This window comes from Geospiza fortis, unplaced genomic scaffold (assembly GCF_000277835.1).
Source record: "Geospiza fortis unplaced genomic scaffold, GeoFor_1.0 scaffold75, whole genome shotgun sequence".
NCBI lineage: Eukaryota > Metazoa > Chordata > Aves > Passeriformes > Thraupidae > Geospiza > Geospiza fortis.
The window spans coordinates 1,392,748-1,417,674 of NW_005054360.1; the positions used below are offsets into that span (position 1 = coordinate 1,392,748).

At 37.7% G+C, this 24,927-nt stretch overlaps 1 protein-coding gene across 4 annotated transcripts in view; it reads left to right on the forward strand.

Annotated features, from left to right (window-relative positions):
* Positions 1 to 938: 938 nt before the first annotated feature.
* ACBD5 (acyl-CoA binding domain containing 5) overlaps positions 939 to 24,927 on the forward strand; it is a 29,018-nt gene continuing 5,029 nt past the window's right edge. The window contains exons 1-11 of one of the 4 annotated variants that reach the window (XM_031059337.1): positions 939 to 1,072; positions 2,514 to 2,586; positions 6,221 to 6,332; positions 6,461 to 6,493; positions 17,030 to 17,167; positions 17,893 to 18,093; positions 18,819 to 18,925; positions 20,915 to 21,191; positions 22,439 to 22,638; positions 24,167 to 24,217; positions 24,489 to 24,598. In XM_031059337.1, the coding sequence (XP_030915197.1) occupies positions 939 to 1,072; positions 2,514 to 2,586; positions 6,221 to 6,332; positions 6,461 to 6,493; positions 17,030 to 17,167; positions 17,893 to 18,093; positions 18,819 to 18,925; positions 20,915 to 21,191; positions 22,439 to 22,638; positions 24,167 to 24,217; positions 24,489 to 24,598 (1,436 nt within the window). Of the gene's footprint in view, positions 1,073 to 2,513; positions 2,587 to 6,220; positions 6,333 to 6,460; positions 6,494 to 17,029; positions 17,168 to 17,892; positions 18,094 to 18,818; positions 18,926 to 20,914; positions 21,192 to 22,438; positions 22,639 to 24,166; positions 24,218 to 24,488; positions 24,643 to 24,927 lie in introns of all 4 variants that reach the window. The other 3 variants (XM_031059338.1, XM_005423879.3, XM_031059339.1) reach the window with 3 other exon arrangements.

The window sequence follows — 24,927 nt, forward strand, 5'->3', positions numbered from 1 at the left end:
CTCAGGCAGGAGCCTGGACCAGGGGATCTGTCAGCTTCCCGCGATTTCAGCCTCCCTGAAATCATGAAGTTGCTTTAACCAAACTCTTACCGTGAGTTCCCCTCTGCTGAAAGAGTTAACAAAATGGAAAAGAAAAAAACCCGAAAACCCAGAACTTATCTTTTTGATAAGAGTTGTGATAAATTTAAAAACATTTATTACATACATCATTAATTCTGGTGTAAAGCAAAATCGGATGTTTTTGAGGTTAATGTCACTGTAAACTTCTAATGATTAGAATCCCACCTCAAGCTACTTGATTTAATGGATTGGTTATGAATCTTCCCTACTAGCTGTTAGAGTTTTATATTTACATTTTTTACCTCTACAAAAATGTGTTCCACAAAGGAAGAAGAGAAAACCAAATCGGGGTACGGTGAAACTTTTACTGAAAGTGTTGTCAAATACCTAAGGTAAACAAAAAAAAAAATGCAGAAGGCTGTGTTTTGGGTTAATTGTGTTTGTTTGGATTGGTTTTTTGTTGTTTTGTTTTGGGTTTTTTTTGGTTTTTTTTTTTTTTGGTGGAGACTCGCAGTAAGTTACCATTTGTTAACAGTAAAGTGACTTGCACGATACATTGTTTCCTTAGAGCTAAACCTGTCCCTTTAAACTGAGTGAAAGGACATAGGCTTGATGTTACTTATTACCTTTTTTTATTCTAATTGTGGAATTTGACCTTAGCGGTAGGAAAGGTTATAGTCCTTTAAACTCCATCTGAAACTTGCTGTTTGTACAGTAAATATTTTCAGTGGTGTTGGTTCTTGGTATCTGAGGTGAAGATGTTCTCTGTTGGCTTGTATTGTACTGCTGTAACAGGCTCCAGGCTGTTTTCTCACAGAACTATTAGGCTTGTAAAATACTCACTAATATTCTTGATGATAATTTAATTGTATTTTAAAATGTTTTCACTAGGTTCATTCCAGCCAACGAATGAAATGATGCTCAAGTTCTATAGCTTTTATAAGCAAGCAACCCAAGGACCTTGTAACATTCCTCGACCTGGATTTTGGGATCCAATTGGTAGATACAAATGGTAACTTTTCATGAGTTGTTGTTTTGGGGATTTTTTTTAATGTTTGGAGTGGAGATGTTTAGAAGACTAGCGCTTGGAGAAGGAAACTCTCTAAATGCTTTCTTTTTTAAATAAAAAGAACATTTACAACCTTTGATGCTTTAATTAGTTTTCTGTTGTATTCTGACTAACTCAGATAATTGATCACACCTCAGAGTTGCAGGTGGAAATGTACCCTTGGATTATGCAGATGGGCAGGTTTTTCTTGGGCAACCACCATCATGGTACCTCTGCAGTGTTTATCCCATGTTATAAAATGAAGTCTTAGGTGCTCTGAAGAAAAAGTGATGTGGAGGAGTGTCTGGAGCTCTTCCTTCTTGAGTTTTCTTGTGTGATGTGAGCCTGAAGTAAAGAAATGCTCACTGGCAACCACTAATGCAGCTTTGAGCTCTTGGTGGGGAGGTTGGGTTTATGTCTTTCTGGTTTGTCTGCTCAGTGGCACGTCTTCCCACTATCTGTGTTTGCCTTGGTCTGGGAAGACTTCTGATTCACCAGATTGCCAAGTTCTCTTTGAAAAGCCAATGTGAACGCTTTGCTTACAATATTTTAATGATGATTTGTCCTGAAGACCAAATATTATTGCTGTCTTTGTGGTCATGGTATTCTTGGGAATCTGTGAAATTATTCCTAGGACTTCTTTTTTTCCTCCTTCCTTCTTCCTCATCCTCCCCAAGCAGGGGATAGACTAGGGCTGGGAGCTTTCATCCACCTGGCTGGTTGTAGCTGGAATGTGAGCCACCAACTTTGGTGGTTTTCTATGAGTGGGACAAATACTCTGAAATGTCAAATAATGTGCAAGACTGAGGAACTGTTTTATTGCACTCTGTGGTCTGAGAGATGCCTTGTGCAACACTTATAAATCTAGTTAGAGTTTTCTGTCTTGCAGAGTTGGAGAGGAGAAGATTTTATTTAGGTCATAAGTAGCTGCTGTGGTAACTATTTGCCTTCTAGACTGATGTGTCTTTCCCCAGTTGCTAAACTCAAAAAGGACAGATTTTTCTTGTAGCTTATTCTACCTCAGTAACAGCTGTTTGTAAGTGCTGGCTGAGGTATCTGGGCCTGTTTGTTTTATACAGCAGATGATCTTAAACTCAACTTAGTCAGAAGGGTAGTGTGTGTGTCTTTTATCTGGGCTTATTTACAACTTACTGGGTACATAATCATAGGTAGTCAGTGAGGAACTCTTCAGTCCCCAGTCTGTTCAGTTTGTTGCTTCTTCTTCCACTGTGTGATTATCCTAGCAAATTATATATTTGTACTTAAAAAATAATGTGAATCATGCTTGCATTTTACTTGTATCAGAGAAACTTTGGACATTATATAACTGACCTACTTAACGCCAAGTTGAAAAAATACAGTATGCCTTGAAGATACTGACAGTGTATGTGACTTTCTTTCCTAGGGATGCTTGGAGTGCCTTGGGAAACATGTCCAAAGAAGAAGCCATGATAGCCTATGTTGATGAAATGAAAAAGGTATGTTTACTAAGGAAGAGATTTTCTAGAAAAAATGTTCCAGAAATAGAGGAATGTGAGGGGAGTCTTTCTGACTACTGCTGCCAAAGCTCCAAATGAGTTATCCCCTGTGTGAACTGTTACATTTCAGTACTATGCTGTTTGACCTGTGGGGAAAAGAAAATTACAAAGTTCCTTCAAAACACAGAATTGGTGTTGTTTTCAGAGAAACATGAGATCTCTAGCTGATATGAAGCTTAAATGACAGAGCTAAAGAAAGTGAAATACTGAAATAAAGGTAAAGGGGACATTAAGGAAAAAAACTTGTACCACACTGCCTCAGTTCTTAGAGCTGAGAGAGGTAAGTGATCCTTATTCTAGAAAAGAGACTAAAACAACTTTCCAGGACTTTAGGAGAAAAGGTCTCACTCTCATGAGTGGAGACTTGAATATTATCCAATATGTAAACTTAATAATTTTCTATTTTTCAGGAAGAACTCAGCAACCTGAATTTTCTGCACTTGTTACAAAAATATTCCATGAATATTATAGTTGCAGTGAAACTATTAGCATTGAGTAATGTGCTCTGTTTTCAAATAGATGTGTAACTTGTAAGCAGTCACAGTTACCATATTAAGCGGGAATTACAGCATTAACCAAAGTAAACAGAGTTAAAAGTTTCATGTCATTTCTTAACTAACCCTTTTCACTGCAGTCTTTTCTCTGAAACTTTTCCAGTTTAAAGATGATTTGCTGTCAATCTGAACAAAAGTATAATTGTAATCTGTTATTATTATGAGGTTTGAGTCAAAGGGAAAAAGTTCTACTCCAAATACACTTGCTTTTTTCTGAGGCCACTATCTTGACATCAAACTCTGTGTCTATTTAATGGGTGATAAAACAAAAATTTTAACTAGGCAAGGAGCTGGAGTCTGATTTACTGCTCTTTTTCCTGTCTGTAGTTCTGGTAATTTAGTTCCTGCTGCTATTACTGTATCTGCTCTAAACTGGAAAATAAGTAGCTCCAGAAAACACAGAAGGCCAAATACTGTTTGATTAAAAATCCCACTAAATTTTAACAATTCCTTTGAATGTGTGCCACAAGGTTTAGTGCTTCATTTCAAGTCTTGAATTCAATATGTGTAATATTTCAGTAGATTACCTTATGGGTTTTTTTCAGTGCAGTAACTGGTTTGGTCAGGACACTAAAACCAAGTGAAACTGCAATGTTTGTTCTAAAAAAACTCTAGCAAGCCTCCTGTGAGGAAGTCTGCTTCCTTGACCCTAATGAACCACAAATATTCTGCTTCTGTGTGGATTATGTGTAGGGATTGGAGAGCAGATGACTTCCTGCCTTGCTCAGCTTTGATACTGGGGAATCTGTTTACCCTGCTTGGGTGCTGTTTCAGCTCTCACATTTGCAATCCTAGCTTCAGCTTTCCCATCCCAATTGATTCTACTTGCAATGTCAATGGAAGTGCATTTCAGATGGATCCACTGGGTTGTTCTATCAGCACATACTGCACTAATCCTCATGGACTTACTGTGGGCAGTCTGCTGTTGTCTGAGGGGGCAAAAACCCACTTGTCTGCTGATATCCCAGGACTGTGTTTAAGGGTGTATAAGCCTGCCATATTCCCCCAGCCCTGGGGCATTCCCTGGCATTTGCACAGTGTGTTTGGGCTATGCATGCATCAGATGACCCTGTCACAAAATCCCAAATTTGTTTTGGGGTCTTTTCCCTCCTTAATGTGGAAACCTTGAAAATCACAGTTGAGGAATGTGTCTGGGTGAGCTTTTGATATGCTAATGAGAGATTAACACAAATGTATTATTTTTAGTTAAAATAAACAAAATGCACCCGAGCTCAGACTCAAGGTTAGTTTGTTCAGGTAACATTTCTGAAATTTATTTTGCAATGCTGTTTGAACTAATTTGTTTACATTTCAGATATGTTGTTTTCTTACGTATCACAAATAAGTGATATCTTAGCATGAAGTGTTAACACTATGTGGTGTTTCCAATTTAAAACATGAGTATATATGAATTGTGTGACCTCCAAGGAAAACAGTAAATCAGGATACATAATAACTTATTTTTCACTTTGAATTTTTGAGATTGCTTATTAAGCCTAGTAGTTATAATAAACAAGCTGTTACTTTTGCTGGTGAAAGTATTTTCTCTTTTTGTGCTCACCTAAAAGCTAGCAGTTAGAAAAAATTCTAAGTGCTATAAGTAGCACAGAATATATTGAAGTCTGTTTAGAATACATGAAGGGCAGTAATGTGCAGACATCACAGAAATGCATGTATGAAACAGTTTACAAAGTTGATTAGAGAAATAAATACATAACAAATATCAGCCTTATTCTATAAAAGGCTTCTTGTTTCTCTCAATGTTATTGAAATGAAAAAATCGGCAATCACAAAACTGTTCAATCTCTGTTTCATATCTGGCTCTGTGTATCTGAGTATTTCTCCCTAACAAAGACAGAATGAATTACATATACTGAGCAGATCAGAGAAGTGGCAGTGAAACTGCAGGTCGATGGAATTGTTGTCTCTTGGTATCCTTGACTGGTTTGCAAGTGTTGACTTGCTAGGTATTAGCCTGCCTGGAGCTCCTGCTCTGTGCAATAATGCTGCAGCTTTTGCTCCTACTGCTTGCTGGTGTGCTTGGTGCCTTTGAGCAGCATGTTCTGTGGCAGCATGTACCTTCATCTGTTGCTTGCTTGGTGCCCTTCAGGAGGAGGAGGTGCACTGTAGCTGTTAGTTTGCTTCAGCCTGTGTTTTTACCTATAGCTATTGCCACTTTTAAAATATGATAACTAAAAATGTAGAGGATGAAGGAGGAACAAAGCTATTGGCAAAAAGGTTGTTTGAAAGGACTTAAACTAGAACGGGACAGTAATACCATGTGCTTTAAAGATAGTATCCAACTATTGAACCTCTTCTGTTTAATTTATTTTAGATTTAAGATTTTGCATTCCTATTATATGATCAAAGATATTGTGTTTGTAACTTAAAATGAAGAAATGCTCCAAATGACTTCAAGAGCAGAACTTGGTTGTAGTTTGTTTTTCTTCTAAGTGGGTCTTTGTGCTGTTTCAGTTTTGCTTTATTGTGCCCATTTTTTTGTTTGGGCTTAGAAGGACCTAGTAGAGCACTTTTGATCTGCTCCTTACGTTCCATTGAGGGTGGCAGGGTTTGACAATACATATAATCCTCTAAGACAAAAAAATTATTTCCATTTTGTTTTTTCTGCAGAAACAATTGTCTATAAAATAATTATATTGGCTAGCAGCAGCCTGTTGAACTTTGAGATGGTTTAGTTCAAAATTGAAGAAATAATGGATTCCAAGGTCTACTAATAAATACTGTGTCAAGGCTGTGTTTTAGTGTTGGCAAATGCATTTGCTCTCTCATCTTGTCTTCACCTGAAAAAAGTTAATATAATTATAAGACTCTTATTGAATAACTTAGTTTTATGTTCTTTCCCAGTAATTAAAAAAAGTAAACAAAAATCAGAATAGCTAGTTTAATGACTTAGTGAAATGTTACTGAGTTTTGCAATAACCAGCAGTTTTAAAATCAGTTGAAATGAATGAATGAATGATTGAAATGCTGTTTCATAAGATGCTTCATGTCTTGTGCAGATTCTTGAGAGTATGCCAATGACGGACAAAGTTGAAGAGTTACTCCAAGTAATAGGCCCATTCTATGAAATAGTAGAAGATAAAAAGAACAGAGGATCTGACCTAACATCAGGTTCGGAGAAATAACTTTCTTTGTACTACTAATAATCATAACTCAGTGGTTTTGGGGGCTTGTTTTCTGTAAATGATTTGAAAGCTAAATGTTGCATCTCTTTGTTCATTCTCTTTACTATATGGCAGTTCGAATGGAGAAAGTCTCTAAGTATTTGGAAGGTAGGAATAATAAATTACGTGTAAATCCATCATTTCCATTATTTTGGTACTGTAGGAACTTCCTGCTAACACTTGTGACTTCTGGGCTTGCCACCTCATTAGGCTGGGTTTTGTTTTATTTTACTTTTGAGGTGATTAGGTCCAGGAAGCTGCACGTTTAGTCCTTGTTGACAGGCTTTTTGAGCTCCTGAAGGAAGGAGAGTATTTAAAACAAAACAACTCTCCCAAGCAAAACTAGTTGGTGCCTTTCCACTAAGAAAATGAACAACTAATGTGTATTGATACATTCTGATGTAGATGTGGATTGTCAAAATGAATACAGTTCTGGTAATCCAGCTCTGTCATCTAATCTAAAGTTTAAAAAAAATTGCCAATCAAATCTCATGCTTTTTAAATCATGGCTTCTCAAGTTTTCTGAGGCTCAAGTTCATTAAGGGAATATTTAAATATTTTAAATTACTGAATTAAATTACAGGTGGCAAACCTAGTGGTATCACAGCTGCATAAAAGTCAGTGTGTTGATTTTTATTTAGCATTACCATTGTGAGAATGTTTTGATCATACCAATTATTATGTTACAGGTAATGTGTTCATAAGGCTGTTGTGTAAGTCTTACAGTTGTTTAAATCTGGCTTAAAATGGCATTTAAAAACTGAAATGTAACAGGGCAAAACTTGAAACTGTTTTTAAAAACTAAATCCATTGCACATATAAATTGGTTAATGTCTTTAAGAAGCATGAGTCAACTGGTTAAATTGCCTTTTGTATGTGGTTTTTTTCCCCCCTACCTTAAAGGAATGTGGTTTTATTATCAAGCCTCAGAGAAACAGAAATATTTTTTCATTGTTTTGGGGGAAAAGTAGTGGTAGAAGTTTTTACATGGCCATTTTGAAAGTGGGTGTGACTTTTTTCTCAACTGAAGTTGTGTATACTTCATGTGTGGGATGCAATAGGTTTGCCTGACAGCTGGATTGATGGGTGGGTAAGAGTATCAGTAGATTCAGGTCAGTGATCTGTATAATAAGGATTTACTTGGACTTGGTGTCTGTGGCACAGTGCCAGAAGCCACTTCTTTAAAAAATGACACAGAGAATCATGGAAGTTGAACTGTACCTGCTTCCATAACAAATCTAGCATACTTGTTTTTTAAAGAGACAGTTTAAACATAAGACAGTGTAAGTTAAACAGAACAGCAGATTTCAGCTTTACCTTGTTCTGTAATAATTACCTTGTTAATTACCTTGTTCTGCAATAATTCTAGTGATATGTCATCATTCATGCCACTTACAGGTGCAACATCTGATTATGCCATGATAAATTAGGACAGATTTTCACAAAGTTCCTTGTATGTTACAAGTTTACCATTGCATTTAAGGTTTTGAAGCCTTTTCTTTGGTGCTCTTACCACTTCCCTGATTAAAAGTGAAGCTGGAAATAATTATTGTTGTTTACAGTTCAGATACCAAAATATTCCATAGAAGTATAGAAGCATGATTACCTTCAGTCTTTCAAATACATAATAAAGAACACAACCAAAGGGCCCAAGTCTGTCAGAGATGGTGTAAACACTGGTGACAATACTGTTAAAAATTGACACATAGTTATGTTTTGATTGTGTCAGTTTATCCAGTCTTGTTTCTTTCCTCACCCCCAAACCCCTACAGTCTGTAAATTCTGCTGTGAAAGGTATGCTTTGCAAGTGTCTTCTGAAATCTGGGACCCTCCTCTTGACTACCTTGCTGCATATTGTACCCCCATCTTCTGGTCCATTCTGTTTGGAGTTTGCCTTCCATTCTTCAGTAAAACTTTGATCTGTATGCAGATCATTACCTAATTATTTAGGAATTGTATGCCACTGCCTCAAAATCAACAGTTTCTTGAATTAGTGGAAGAGAATTGTCTGTAAGCTCAGTGTACATCAGTTATGGCTTGTGTATTGTCTCTAGCAGATTGGGCTCAACAGAAAAGTATAGCCTTTTATAATTGCATTTCTAGTTTTTGTGGGTCTTTGAAAATGATAAATATAAACCATTGAAATACTGCCTTTTTGAATCAATAGAGCCTGTGGGTCCTTAATAAAGAACACAGAAGTCTGACACGCCAGCATTGAAATCAATGACTTGTAACATCTACTAGAAAACGAGGATGAACTTATTGGATCCATGGGTTCCAAATACCCAGACTTGAATGTGTTGGTAAAGAAAGAAAAAATAAAGAATTCACTCCAATAGGCTGAGCAAATCTAAGAGTTATTTTGAAAGCATAAAAACTGGGTAGTGTTTGGAAAGGTCACCCTGCAGCTGTGTGAGAAGCTTGACTTCTCTGGAAAGCTGTGTCAGTAATGTCTTTCTGACGGGTATGAAGTGCTTCTTTACAGACAAAGTCATTGACAAATTATTTTTGGGTACATGATATACTGGACATCAAAGAAGAAAGTGGGCTCTTAGCTGACATAGCAGTGCAGAAGGGAAGAAGTAACTTGCAGCATTATAGAAAAGACTCTTGTTTGTAGCTGCTGGAAGAGTAGAGTGACATGTGAGGTGGATAGGTGCTTTAGAAGAGTAGCACTTTAACTTTTTTGCACTTGCTAGTAAATGCACAAGAAATCTGATGTCTAAGTCAATGTTAAAAAGGCAAAGAAGCTTCAAAACACCACTGCTCAGTAAATGTGAATTTTTTAGAATGGCACTCAAGTTTCCTTGTTTTATAATTGTTGAAGAACCAAAGGTGGGCTAGGATTGACACCTAGTGATCTGATATGGGGTGGAAAATATTGAGTTTCAGAACCAATTGATCCTTCAGAATGCTTCCCTGAGAATGTTTGTGGATATTTTCTTTTTTCGGAATGAGAATAAATCCAAAAAGGGGACAAGGACATCCCTATCTGACAGGCTCCCACACTGAGTTAAGGTATCTGAACAACTAAGCAAAGTATCTGGAATTTGTTTACAAGTTGTTCAATAGAATTTTTCTGTATAATCTTTCTGCTTTGTGAAAAGGCATATTATCTGTTCTAAAATCCTGACAAATAGAGATGACCCTTTGCCTGCATACTGAGCAGTAGTGGTGTCAATAAACCTTTGTGAAAACTAAATGTTGCCTCCAGTAACAAGAAGTTAGGTGCTGCATAGGCTGTAGGAAGTTTCAACACAATTATAGTTTTATATCTTGGGTTCCTAAGAACTGCTTTTCTCCCAGCTGTGTTGCAGTGGCATCAGAGGAAGGTCTGCTGAAGCAAGGTGCTGTGCAGTGCTGCATATGCTGGTTTGGGGCAGTGCTGATGGCAGCACAGGCTGTGAAGGAGGAACCCATGCAGGGCACTGCTTGTGTGAATGGCAGAAGCTGGCCCAGCTCACAGGCAGACACTGCTGTTTAACAATTTGCTTGGTGTCTTCTTGCATTCGATAGGGGAGCTAGGTTTAAAAGACAATACTCACTAAGATCTGTGTGCTTTTAGAACAAGCAAACACATGTAAACATTTGTGTTTCAAAGGCAGTAGTTAGTACAGGATCAGCTTTGAAAAAAGTGAGCCTGTTCCTAATTACTATTTTCCAGGTAGAAATACTTTTCTTACGCTTAAAATACAATATATTTTCCAACTGTGTTTCTTTAGATTGCGTATGAGTAGTTTATCTGTTCAAATAGTTTTGTATACTCAGAGACCTTCTCAGGTTGTTTTCGGTGTCTTTGCTTTCTAGTGGGGCATTTGGTGGCTCTTTCTGCTTGTGTGTGAGCCTTTGCTCTGAAACACCCTCTGTTTGTTTCATAAGCTCACTTTTTCATGGCTCTTTGGCTTCAAAGATACTTGCTTAGCAGATTTCCTTCCCTTTCCTTCCACCTTTCTTCACTAGGATTTTTACGGAACTCAATGTCAGTGAATCTTCTTTGTCATTCATAAGAAGGGGAGAAAGAGCTAAAATCCATGTTGGTCTGAACTGCAGGGCTTTATTAGGTTCTGTTAGTGGCTGCACCACAATGAGGAGTTGCATTGAGGCAAGAGGAGCTGCTGGGTGTGTGGGCGAGTGAGGTTTTTAAAATCCCATCCTTTAAACTTTTCTCCCATTCTAGTTTCCAGTTATAAATTAACAGATATAATCAAGGTTACAAATGATATTCAGATAGGCTACTGTGAAACTTACTATACAAATACTTTTTGTTAAAATTTCAGTAGTTTAGCCTTCAGAAGTGTCTAGAACATTCTCTTCAGCATTTGCTGCAGGATGGGATTATTATAGAAGATTAAGGGCTGGGCCAGCAAGTGCCAGTCAGTGGAGAGTCTCAGTGAGATGTGGAATCAGTGACTCAACAAGCCATGGCTTGTCCTGTTGCAATCTGTACCTGCTTCGTGCTTTACACACCAAATCTCAGCCTCCTTTGTGAACTCGACTTCAAGCTGATGGCTTTATGTCAGTGCTGTCTAACAGTGCTGGAAATGAGGGCAGAGCATCAGTGTAGCTCTAAGCCTGAGTATTTCAACAGCTCCCCTCTCATACAGAGTGATCAGAAAATATATTGCCACAGGGTGAGCGGCAAAGTATCCAAATGGTAAAATGTAAGATTAAAAGTTGTTTCTTTGTAAGTGGAGGGAGCTATGAGACGTTTTCTTCCATAGAAAGAAAAGGCTGGCTGTATTGTGATTCATGCTGGGTTGAGTCAACAGTAACAGTTTTGGTGCATAATTGGTTGTTGAACTTGGATTTTTTCCTTCCAGCCAGACCAGATTTCCCTACCAAATGGAAAGTAAATGTCAAAAGCTCTTCAGGTTTCATAATTTAGAAGATATATCCACTTGCCAGATAATTCTGGTGTCTTATATTTTAGCTGTCTTATTGTAAAGATCTTGTGATGAAAGAACTAGAATCTGTATTTCTTTCTGTTCTACAAAGACAAGCTATAAAGAAGCAGTGGGTAGGTGTGTGTGAGGCTGGGGAAGGTCAGATATTGGTAGTCCTATCTTGATTGCTGTCAGAAAAGTACCCAGTGGACACAGTCTGGTGTTTTGTATTTAACTTTGTGTAGCAAAACTAATTAATTCTAGCCTTTAAGATGCATAGAAAAGCCATTTGTTTTACCTCTGAGGCTGTGTTTGACATGGGCTTTGTAAAAGGCAGTTCAGATGGTAGGCTTGGTGCAGATGGCAGGAGACTATGACCTTAATGTTATTTCATTTTTGTTTTTTTCTGGTACAGGGCAAAACAATTTTTGATTGCTACAATTCAAGGCTACAATGTGTGACTCAGCTATGTGGCCTTGTGTTGTTTCCAAGCATAATTCAGTTTTCTTTATAGGGTTCTGAGTTCACTGTGCTCACATTTTGTATTTTCTGGGACAAAACTCAAGAGTGAATAATGCTCCTTCCTAGCTGCCATGCAAAGTGAAAATTCCGAATGATGACTTTATCTCTTCTGCACAGAAAAGAGCTTAGCAAGTTTTGCTCCTCCCGGGGGGAAGTAGTACCAGGCTTGGGGACATCCTGGATCCTGGAATGATGTTACTGTGCTTCCAAGTTCCAACATCTAAGAAGCAGCTGTTCTTCATGCTCATTGTCACCCGTTGGCTGAGGTGCTGGCAGAGCTGGCAAAGCCTGGATCATTGGTCCTGCAGCACGTGCGCCGTGTAACCGAGCTGTGTGTGCCTGCTGGCCCTGGACATCTGGGGCCTTTGTGGAGCTTCCTGCCAGTGCTGGGAATGCCTGTGCAGCAGCTACTCTTCTGCTGGGCTTCTCTCTGCCAGGAAATCCCAGGCACGATGTCTCTACTGCAGAAGGCTGAGGAGCGTCAGGGAGGAGGGAAATGTATCCAAGTCAACCCCAAAACTCGATATCCTTATTTATATGGCATATATTCTGAAAATCCTTGGGAAAAGGTACTGGCAATATGGGTGGAGATGAGAAACTCCTTAGATACTGAAAAGTGTAAAGGTCTGGGATGACTAGTTAGTAATCCTAAATACTGTACTTGCAAGTTAATATGAATGTCTGAGAAGTTGCTGTTTTCTGTGTTTATTCTTTTCCACAGACTATTGTTTTAATGTTTATTAATGGTAAATAAAAATGTGAGTATTGTTGATTAAATTTTTTTATTAAATACAGAGTCATCTCTTGGAGTGTAACAGCTTGAAAAGCACATAAGCAGAGAGAGAAATGCTGACAAAACAAGGCTATAGTCTTTTGGAGGATATTAAAAGAAAAATAAAAATGAGGAGAGGCTTTTTCTGTTATAGTAAAGTTTAGGAAGACTAAACCACCAAAAAAAGGAAAACTATATAGAGGAAGATGTGGTGGTGTCCCAATATCTGTGCTTAGGGTGTACATTCATCAGAGAACTTGCACCTAACGCACTTAAATTTAAAAGAAATAAACCCATGGTAGTTAAATTAATGATTTTTAGATTTTTCAGACTGTATTTCTGACAGACTCTTCTAAAATCTCTTCTTATTTGTGTTGGCTGCTTGTTTGAGTAGTGCAAAACAGATGTTGCAGAGCAGGCTGGGCCCTCAGATATTTTCTTTGTAAAGAAGAAAATATCTTTTTAATATAGTGATATAGATATCTTTTTATACAGTGTCCTATATTAAAAAGAATGCAAGGAAATGAGGGAATAGAAACTCTTGGTCTAGTTGAAGAGCTTATTGCTCCCAGATGCTTTTATGTACCACTCGTGTCTCCTGCAGACACCGCTCCTTGCAGTATTTGGTACATCAGTTTCAAAATGAGGTGGGGATTTGTGTAACCAAGTGTATTGGAAACGGCAGAACGTGGTTGCACAAACTTGGAATTGAAGTCGGGAGCCTACTTGGATCAGTAACAAGCATGAAACCTCAAGGGCTGAGGGCTAGAAAGTAATTACAGTTACCTGATAATGAAAACAACTTTGTACAGCATGTAGACTCCCTGAGAATTAACATAAACCCAGGTGTGCAGGGAGATCCCTACACAAAGTGATACAGGTGTAAGTCATGGAAATAATCTTCTAGTGGTTAAGATTTTGCTGCTATTGAGCAGATGTTATGGTATTTCATGAAAACATGTAATTTTTATTAAACAGTGAGGGTGTACACAGCTAGCTAAATGTTTTATCACATCTTTCATGTGCTGTTGCAGGCTGGCTCCTGATCATTGGTATTTTCAAAGCATGTGAGAGGCTGTGGATCTTGTGTGAGGATAATACTGTGGTGTACTGGGCTAACCATCAGTACAGCTCCAGCAGTGCATGTTAATTTTGTAGAAGAATTACATGCCTGTTCATAAAACAGAAATACAAGGCGTTTGAGAAAAACCTGCTAGGCAAGGTTCTCTTTGTCAAATGACCTTCAAGCTGGGGCAGATATACAGAGGCATTTAAATTCTGAACTCCCATCTGGGTAACAAAAACAGCCTCAAAATACGTGAAGAGTTAAAAATCACATACTTACTTTTGAGAAACTTAGCCCCATTATACAGGTCATTGAGGGGAATTGTAGTGATGCTTTTAAAGAAATATATTTAGTAATGGCTTGTAGGAAATCCCTTAATAGGGCTGATACTAGAAAATAAATATCTGGTGAAAGCTTGTAGAGAAACTGCATGTTTGTTCTTCATAGCCTTTCCATCTTGCCTTTTTTTTCTTTTTTTTCCTTTTTTTCTTTTTTTTTCTTTTTTCTTTTTTTTTCTTTTTTTTTCTTTTTTCTTTTTTTTTCTTTTTTTTTCTTTTTTCTTTTCTTTTTTTTCTTTTTTTTTTTTTGTCAAATCTTTCTTTCTATTTTAAGTTGTTACTGTTACACAGCTCCTACTATTTAGTATTAAAAACCCCAAACCCACAGCCCAGGCTTTTACTGAATAGAATTCCTTCTCTGGTTAAAAAAAAGTACAGCTTTGATTTAAAAAATTGTCACAAATATCACAGTTTGATGTTGTATGTAGTGAGATGAAAATAATAAACCAAGAGGAGTTCTACAGTATCTAAAGTAGGGCAACAGAAAAAGCTTCTAACATTTTGCATGCAGTTGAAGTGAGTGGATGAAATAAAGGGTTGAGGGGTGGCTGGGTGGGATTAGCACAAACCAAGTAAGGTTTTAAAAGCTTGCTTAACTTGTGAATGTACATTCCTCAGGGAACAGCCATTAATCTACTGGCAGGGGATGTAGAAGTCATTGCTAAGTTGGCTCTGCTTAGTCTGTAAACCTGTCACCCCCAGGATTAAACTGATGATTGACCATCGTGTCTGGTTCCTTAGCAGATACTCAGAGCAAAGAGAATGGCAGCCAGCTGTGGGTTTACCATGTAGTTAAAACAACTGGGGATGGAGCTGATGAGGATAGCAGGGTATGGGTTCTGAGGGAAAGCACACAATTAGGCCTGGCATTTCAGGTGGCCAAACTCTGTACAGGGTTGTGTTGTTACAGTCTGCATCAAAGCAATGCCTCTTTATGGTCTTTGGGAGCACTGTTGCTAAGAATGACTTAGTGGAAGAAATATGATCCTGATGGATTTCAGTTATTCAGGTGTCCTGTGATGTGATACCATAAATCTGTAACTGTTGATACATTCTCTCAGTTCCTCCTCTTAATTTAAATGTATGTGATAGATCACTTAGAAGTTTCCCCAAATGAATAATCGCCTTACTGCAAGTAAGTGAAGAAAGAACATGCTTTAATGTTCAAAAACATTCCTTTTCAAAAGAAAATAAGTAAATCTTAGGAAAAGCCTTATGGTGTAGCTGGGGCTTTTTGCAGTATCTTTGTTAGGGTGAGGAGCTTTACAGTTTTAATTCCCCTTCACAGCTCAATGTTCCTCCTAGTCTTGTCTTTCCTGTTTACTCCCACAGCTGGATAGGACACATGGATGATTGTGTCCCCACCCCCATGTTGTTAAAGGGAAGGGTGATGTGTGCCTTACAGTGCCAAGGGGGCTGTGTCTGTGCCTAATGCTCATGCTGTGAGGACATAACTGCTGCCTTATCCTTCTTATGCTGCTGCTTCTCAGAAAAACATCTTGAGAACTGGGATTCGCAATCATGAAACACACTTGTGAGAAAAAAAATGGGAATATGTTGGAATTTCTCTTTTGTGAAGCAAATTTCTGTGCAAATAAGTAGTGACCACCTATGAGGAGAAGATGAGCAGGTGCTTATATTCTTGTAGTGTACAAGATAGACAATTGCTTTTCCAATTCTCATTTTACAATAAAGTAGGGGTTTTTTAATCTTCAGATAAAGAGATGGATTAAATCAATCCAAAGCAGTGATGCAGGGTGCCCACAGAAACATTACCTTGCAATAAAACTAAGGTGAACTTAATATTTAACATAATCATTGTTACTATACAATAAGTTATTTTACCTTTTTTTCTCTTTTTAAAGTGCTGTGGATAAGCTTGGAAACTAGAGAAATGTGGGAAGGCTCTTCATTGGAAGGTTAAAGTAGAAAAAAGCTTTAGCTTTAAATTACCATGCAGCGGAGAAAGTAGTGAAGCTGGTTTGGCAACTCCAGTGTAATTTGATATTATTTTCCAGTTTAATGTTAAACCTAAATGTGAGAATAACTCTTTCAAGGTTCTGACAAGGGAATGTAAAAATTATGCAAATGGAATGCTGTGGTGACAATTAAAACAGTCAGATTTCAGCCTTGGAGACAACATGTAATCTGTGCAAGTGTCTCACAGAAAGTGTCCCCTCTTTGTACCTTTGTACTCTGTCCTAACATAGGAGGCTTAAACGATCATCAGGATGTATTTGACTATAACCTTTTTTACAGGAGATGGTAGAATTGTTCTTTATATACTTAATCTTTTTAATGAAGCTTTACTTTTCAATTTTTTGTACAGTTACAGTAAATTGTGATCCTTGGAGTGATCAAAGATGTGGAAAACAGGGATTTGGTAGTTACTTTGTCTATTTCAATATTTGTTTCTTTAAATATTTATGAAAAAATGCTCAATGTATATATTAATTTCATCAACATTTTCACTGAAATCAGGGAATTTATTTCCATGTGTCATTTGTTAGGTAAAGATCTGTATAAACGTGAGTCATCTCACCATATTTTACATCTGCCTAAATTACAGCAGATATGTGGAATATTGTGTTTACCTTGTCCAGAATTCTGTTGTTCACATAATTGAATATAATGTTTCAAGATTTGCTCTGAACTGTGGCAGGTTTGAAGCATTTCAGCCCAAAAGGGAAATTCTGCTAAAACAGTGATTTTTGGGTTTAAAAGAACATGGCCACATCAGTCCCAGCTGCAGCTGTAACCCAAGTACAGTAACAGGCTTGGTCTGAGACTCCTTCTGCAAGCGGCTGCAGTCGCTTCCCTGGAGGCTGCCCAGAGTCATTGAGAATATCTGCACCAGCAGTCAGGCAGTCAGGGATGGGCCACAAAAGAAAAACATTAAACCAATTAATAAAGAGCTTACAGAAATAAGTTGCCATTATTTGGTAGATCTTCTAATATGGACATACTTTTGTAGAACTGTGACTGATAGTTTTGAGGGTGGTAGTGGTGGTGTGTGTTGGTTTCCTTTAAAATGCATCTTCTTTTGTTTGCTTTTTTTCTTAGACCTTAGTAATGTTATGAATTCCACTCCAACTATAAAAGCTGTAAATGGAAAAGCTGAAAGCAGCGATAGTGGAGCAGAATCAGAAGAAGAAGGGCTTCATGAAGAGGAAGAAAAAGAAGTGCAGATAAATGGAAAAGGTAAGTTTTCTGGACCACTGTGTGTCCCAGAGTTGTTCTTAGCCACCTAAGTGGCAGAAAATACCAAAGTATCATGAATGCTTTTTCAAGGGAATTAGATGGAAATATATGTGAATGCTATGTGAAAGGTATCTGTTTCAACGTAGGCTGTAAGACTTAGTACAAATTTGCAAGCTATGCCGTATGATTTTTGACTTGCCTAGCAAGTTCTGTCAAAAGGTTATCTAAATATCTATACCCTGCATTGTTTTGGGTTTTGTTGCCAGTGCTTTTTTGTAAGAGCTATGAATGGTTACATGGCCTTTAAGAGTAGAATTGAAAATTACTATTTTTTCTTCAGAGACAATAAAACAGAACTTTCACTGAGATTAATTTAGAGGGTCCATAAAGAACTGGATGCTGAAATAACAGCATTTAGTGAAAACCAAATGCAATGACATATTTAGAATTCTATACAGATGTACTCCAAGGACATTCAGATTATTATTTAGTTTAGGAGAAACACATACTTCAGATTTACTTACTTATGTTTTGAGTATTTGCTCTTTTTGCTTTTTACAAGAACAGAACAATCCACTCAAATGGGAATATAGGGGCATTTAGATGTTTTGTTCTGCAGATACATTACACATACAGTCCGTTAGTAAGGGAGCTGCTTGAAGAGATATGGTTGGAGCTATTAGGTACAGAGCTTTCTCTTTGCAAAGTTTTCTTTTCTTTTACAGATTATAAGAATGTGAAACCTGAATCAGCAGCTGCTAAGGATTTGGAAGGCATTGTTAGTAATGGATGTTACAAGGACAGCTTTATCCCAGATATGCAGAATGGCATCCAGACCAAATCTGCTTTGAATGGCTTGAGCCCAGAGGAAGAAACAAATAAAATGGAGCCAAGCCTAGAAATAGCTCAGAACGCTGCTCACCAAGGTATTGTCCTTCCAATACCATGTTTTCATTTGCACATGTTTTTCATGAAAAATATTCTTTTTATGGAAGCTTAATCCTGGGATTCAGAGACTAGCAACGGTGCCTTTCAGTTGCAGAAATCTGAAGACAGAATACTAAAACGAATTAATTAATTCCAGTTAAAAAGAAAGCTTTCTTTTAGTGTCTCTTACAGAAAGAGAGGGGAATTCAGAGACAGAGGGGCCTAAACCCACAGAAATAGAAGTGTTTTCTTGTAATGTCATTATGCTACCTATACAAATACTATTTGCCTTTGAAAGTGAATTTGTAGTAAAAGAAAAGTCACATATATCTGGTTTATCGTTCTGAAAAACTGAACATTTTATAAATGCCAGTTTGTTGAAACTGGGGTCTGAATATGTATTTTTAGTAATAACATAACTTTAGGCAAAACTGCTTTTTACTGAGCTTAGGAAGGAGAGGGTAATAAAAAAGGCAGAATTAAAATTTATAACACAGAAATGTCAATATGAAGTATAGTTTTCCCACTAGCAAAAGTTTTCTATAATTCCTAAATTAATATAACATCTTTATTCAGAATCCATGTTTAGGATGACAGTTATAGATAGAAGAATAATGGATTGATGCTCACCTACACATTTTAACTCATTGCTCTAGTCTTTGCCAGGGTTGGCTCAACTGGCTCACATTTACAAACCATGTGTGCTATCCCTTTTTCCCTGCAGGTGCAAGTGAAGAGAATACTGAAGAGATCTCAGCAGCTCAGCACTTAACCAGTGATTCAGACAGTGAAATTTATTGTGACTCTATGGAGCAGCTTGGACTAGAAGAGGTAGGGGTTTAGTATTCCTGGGTGTATTTTGAAGCTGGTATGCTGCTTATTTTTTAATAGGTTCCTCTCAATCAAGTGAATATGGACATGCAGAGGTGGATGACGTGGCTCATGCATGCTGCCCTTCTGTTTGAACTAGAAGGGTTTGTTCCTTTCATTGCTAGCATTTTACAACTTGGTTACTGCTTATCTAAAAGCCTTGAAGCCTTCAGAGAATTTATGTGAGGAGAAGGCTTCAAAAACTACAGTACAAAGAAACAATTGTCAAAAAGGAAAATCAGTATAAAGAAACTAAGGTCTGTGTCCACAAATTAATGTAAGGTCTCATAACATGTAAGGACCAGAATTCAGCTATTTTTAACAAATGGGGGAAGTATCTTTTTAACAATTCACTTGCCTTTTTTCTGGCCTGATGACTTCTGCATTTGTTTCTTAGAATAAATAAAGAATAAGTGTTAGCAGGTGCCCTGTAGGCCAGTGCCTGCAAGTGGCACTGGCCTACAGGTCTAAAGAAGTGGGGATTACAAGGATTTCTGTGTTCTCTTATACTCTCTTCAGTCATAATGTACACCTCTGACTTCCATATAAAACGTGAGCACCACCTGTGCTGCCATAGTTTTGACTGGATTTTTGCTCCGGCTGATTACTACTCATAACTGTAATATTTGTTGGCTTTCTGGCCTAGACCTTCTTCAGAGGCCCAGGTTAAGTGTGGGCTTTGTAGGTTGCACTCAGAAACCTCATTTCCTGATTCTGGAGAGAAATGTGTGAATGTGCCTGGGATCAGAAAGGCCAGAAGTGCTCAAATATTGCATCATTCTCTTGTCTGGCTCTTTCCTGAGTATGTAGGGAATTCATTTTAACAAATCAAAATTCTGCCCAGTAATAAAGCATGTTGGGAAATGTAATTTGATAGAAGTGCTGCAAGCTGCCTTATCTAGCTGATTTCCCAACCTTGTGTATTGTTCAAGCTTGTTTGAGATTCTTTAATTGAAGTGGGTGGGTAATTTGTCAGAGTTTCCCAACCTGCATGAGGAAAGTTCCAGTTTTCCACAGAGTAACTAATGTTCAGGTATATGTAAAGAAATACACAGGTAGAACTACAGGTCAATCAGTTCAAACTAGAAGAGGTTCACTTAAGAAATAAATACAGCTTAAATAAATACAGCTGTTTCTTGGAAAAGATGTAGCCAGCACTCTGCCCTTCAGTTCTGATGATCCAGAACTGCTATTTTATTTGGGCAGCAGTTTCCATTTCACTGCCCTTCCTTTTGGTAATTTTGACTTCTCCATGAAGTTCTTTTTTTGGCTGACTGCGATCCGCAGTCTGCTTCAGTGTATCCTTGTGCAAGGGCCTGTCCTTGCCCTGTGCCAAGGGCTGCTTGAACCACCCACCAAGACAGCCCCAGTGCAGAACCTGAACAGCACCCGTGTCATCCTTTTTTACTGTCTTCCTGCAGTAGCACCAGTTTTGAGTGAGAAGTTGATAGAATACTCTGCCTTTCCTTTGTTTGCTGTGAGGTGCAGCTGCAGCCAAGCTGTTTGGAGCAGGCTGCTGATAAGCTGTGTGCTCTCTTTGCTGTGTGTGCAAACACTGCCTGCCCAGGGCTGCTGACAGCATGGGCCTTGTGACCGTGCCTCCCAAATTCAAGGGAAGAGGCCATTTCACTGTTTAGGAAGCAAAGCCACTTTTACAGGGGAAAATTGAATGGTTTTAGACATTAATGTTCTATTTTAGTAATTACTGAGTATTAGTGTATGTTGGAAATGTCTAAAGAAATTCCTGTGGTATCACTGTTGTGAGATTTCCCTGAAATGCCTTCTCAATAGTAAGTATATTCTAGAGGAAAACAATTGATCCCCTTAAAAGAAATCTTAATTCTGGGCAAAGCATTTTCTTAATGTGAAAGTAAAGATGATATTTTTCCTTTTTAATGTTTAACTGTCATATTTTACAGAATTTAATTACTTGCTAATGTTAATTTGTAGCCCTTGGAGATCATCACATCAGCTAAAGGATCTTTAAAGCATTCATCCCATTTCTTGGATGTAGATCACAGTCCTCTGTTAGAAAATACGGATTTGCCAAGGCGCACTTGCATGACTTATGGGAATCTCCAACCTGGAAATACTGGAGAGGGAGTAGTTGAAGAACAAGGTGAAGTCAAATGTGGAGGAGAAGATGGCAAAGCCGGTAATGGGGGTCCTCACAAGGAGAAAAAAAGTGGAGAAAAAGCAGATTTCTACAGTGTCAGAAGAGGGAGAGGTACTGTGACCCTGCATTTGTGTACCCCACTCTCCTCACTGCCATAAATTACTGGTGTCTGAGACTTGTCAGCACTGTCCAGTGGGACAGTCATGTGTATAGTGCTTCTTCTCTCCACAATAAAAATAGATAACAAAATGCCTACTTTGTTATATATATATATATGTATATATATATAATAGTGGGTAACTTATACTCCAACTGCTGCTTCTGGCACTTGGATTTTTGGAAATGTAATCCTCAAAACCGGTCTGTGCCTAAGAGAAGTTTCTTTAGAAGTTACATACTTACTGTTAAAATACATATGCATTTATATCTCTCTGGTGGTTTGTTTGAAACCATGGAATGCCGTGGATACTAGTGACATATTGTTCTGTATGTAATTGGAATGTTAGCCACACCTTTGAGTGATTCTGATACTATCCATTATGATTCTTAAAACTTAATGGTTCTTAATCACATAATAGCCCAGATGTTCAGTTTATGTTGGACCTCTGCACTTTTGAATTCCAAAATACTCCTAATAGTGTCACCTGTGAGCAGCACCATATTCCAGTGGTATGATCTGTAAAGTCAAGGATAAAATCAGTTTTTCTTGTAAAACCAAAAAAAAGGCAGAAAATATTTTATTTATATATAGCATGCCTTTTTGTATAGCAACTATAAGTAATCAGATGGAAAAGTTAAAAAGAAAATCCAAATAAAACATTTATGTTGAAAACTATTATAAAAACCATACTATTTATGTTAACTATTTCCTCTTTTCTCTCTTGTTGTTTTATTGAAGTTTGCTACTTACAGGCTGAAACATGACAGGCTAGTTAGTGGTAGTTGTATCGAGTTTAAGGGAGTATTGTAAATTTCAAATAATTATCTTTTCTCCTCACTGTATTCCAGTGATCTTTTTTTCCAACTGGAGACTTTGCCAAACTTAAAACATACTAAGACAGATCTTATTTTTTACTAGGGCAGAATTTGCTGCCGACCTCTTTAGCTTTTTTTTGTAAATGTTCTTGCAGTTCTAGGAATTTGAAGGTTACTGTCACACTAAGGCTGTAGGGAAACATCTCAGATGGCATTTCAGTGACCTTGCAGTGCTGCTGAACTGTCTGAATATAGCCTGTGACGAGGAGTACCACACTCCTGGGTGAAAACTGAGGGAGAAAACTGAACTTACGTTAAACATTTTCAGTAGAGCTGTAGCTCATTCTGTGTTTTGTGTTTCTGTTTTTCCTCCCTCCCAACAGGGCTCAGACTTCAGCCTTTAGGAGACGGTTCCCAGGGTGGGCAGATGGGCAGTGGCGGGGATGGCGAGCGCTGGGGCTCCGACAGAGGCCCCCAGGGCAGCCTCAATGAGCAGATTGCAGTGGTGCTGATGCGGCTGCAGGAGGACATGCAGAATGTCCTGCAGAGGCTGCATATGCTGGAGGCTGTTGCAGCATCACAGGTACTATTCTTTGGAGGTATTTGATCACCTTTTATTAAATGTCCTTGGATATTTTTGTGCTTTTTCATTAAAATTTTTGACAATATTTTCTTAAACTGTAAAGACATTTCAGTCATGTTTTGTAGTTGAGTCCAGCTTAAAATGTCCTATTAGTACCTACTCTTAGGAGTACAATTCATAACTCTGGTATATATAAGCAAAACCATGCATTTTTTACCTAGAAATTAACCATATGTTATTTCACTGATTTCTGACCAGACTGATCTTAGCCATAGTTATTGATACACATTACACGGGCTCTATATGGACACTCCCCAGTTAATGTTGTTAGTGCATGATCCCACAGAATTCAAAGCGTTTTCAAAGAAAGTGAGAAATTATCTTAGTCTCTCAGATGGTAAATGTTCACAGGCAGAACTTCAGATTCCATTTTTCAGATGGCAAAAGACTTGATTTGTAGTTTTCTTTTCTCATGAAGTAATCCAGCTTTATTGGAATTGTACACCATGTCCTCATCCAGTCAATAGAACTCTTAAGCAAGTGTAGATGTTATTGAGATGTTATTTTTTCTTTCTGTTTCAATAGAACATGTTGTGAATATAGTTGAACCAGCAACCTGAAAATGTTTGGTTTTGTTTGACTTGCTGATATATTTTGATCTGCATGAGAATGAGCAAGCTGTACAACCAATATCCTATGGGATGCACATACTCCAAATCTAAGGCAGCCACAGCAAAGGATTAAATTATAGTTTATTAAAACTATAATTTTGCTGCATCACAGATATTTAAAAATCTAATATTTGGTTAAATACAGATTGGCTTTCTATCTTTGCCTGAGCAATATAAGTAGTAAAGATTCTTCCCCAGCAGTTCATGCTGTGCTTGCTGTCCTTACGTAAGGAGAAACAGAGGCTTCTGTTTAATGTTTACATAAATTAAGAAAGACCTAGAAAACCGGCAGCTTTGCTTTTGTGGAAGCACCACAATAGTGTATGGTATCTTGAAAAGATTTGGATACTTCCATTTCAGGATTGCCTGGAAGACATGGAACAGAGTATTCTCTTTCCTTTATGGTGTTAGACATGCCTGTAGCTGTAGCCCAGGCAAACTAAAACAGTGCTTTTGACTTTAGTATAGACTGGTGTTGAGACATGCAAACAAGCAAATTAAGCTGCTGCGATTTCTGCTCTGGGCTGGAACTGGGACTAGACCAGAGCTGAGAAAGTTGCAATGACAAGTTGAGCAGGGGAGCCTTCAAAAACTGTAAAGAGGTCCAGTAAGTGACACTGCTTCATTTTCTAAGACACAGAGAAGTGATAAAATTACTATAAAGAGTAGTGGAAACATGAGAGGCAAGTTAGCAGCTATGTGGGATGACATGGGGGTGGTTCTGTGAATTAAACTGTCATATATACAGATTGCAAAGCCATCACAAGATGAAAAAACTCATGTTCTTGTTTTGTGAAGAAGAAAAATTTTAATTGCAGTTTCATTTTATACTTAAAAGTCTTTGTTTGTATTTAAAGGCAAAATCTGCAACACTACAGTCAAATTACCAGCCTGCCTCCTCTGTCAAGGTAAAATACTGTTTTTATGATGTGTAAAAAGTGTGAACTGTGAAAAAAGATTAATTTGAATATTTCATCTCTAGTTCTTGGGATGTGCTTTTTGTATTGTCTCTTCCTTGACTAGGAGATAAAAAATAATCAGTCTGAGGAAATTACTTTATAGATTAATCTTTTCTTACGGTCTTACTATTATTTTCTTTTGAAGTGATGAGAAGTATACAGGTGGTATTCAATATGTGCACACATATTGCTCACTGGAATTTTTATCTGTTTTTCTTAGAAACCATCATGGTGGCCCTTTGAAATTTCTCCTGGTGTTCTAGCTTTTGCTATTGTTTGGCCATTTATTGCCCAGTGGTTGGTACATGTGTATCACCAAAGAAAGCGAAGGTAAAGATGTGCATTCAATTGAACACATACACTGTGTTAAACCAGTAAGTAATATTATCATGTTATTTAGACAGGACAGAAAATTCTTTGCCTTGAATGTTTCTCAGTATGAGAAAGTATTGGTTAATTTGACTTTATATGTAGTATGCTTTCTATGTGGCTATTTATGTTAAATCTATGAAATTTGATGCAGGATAAATAATTTTGAGCATACACAAGTGGGTGAGGCTGGATAGCTTGGAAGCATCTCCATAACATTCTTTGATCCTCCCACTCCTCATATTTACTTGAGCCATTTCACTGCTTTTAGACTTCCTAGTCCCGTTCTG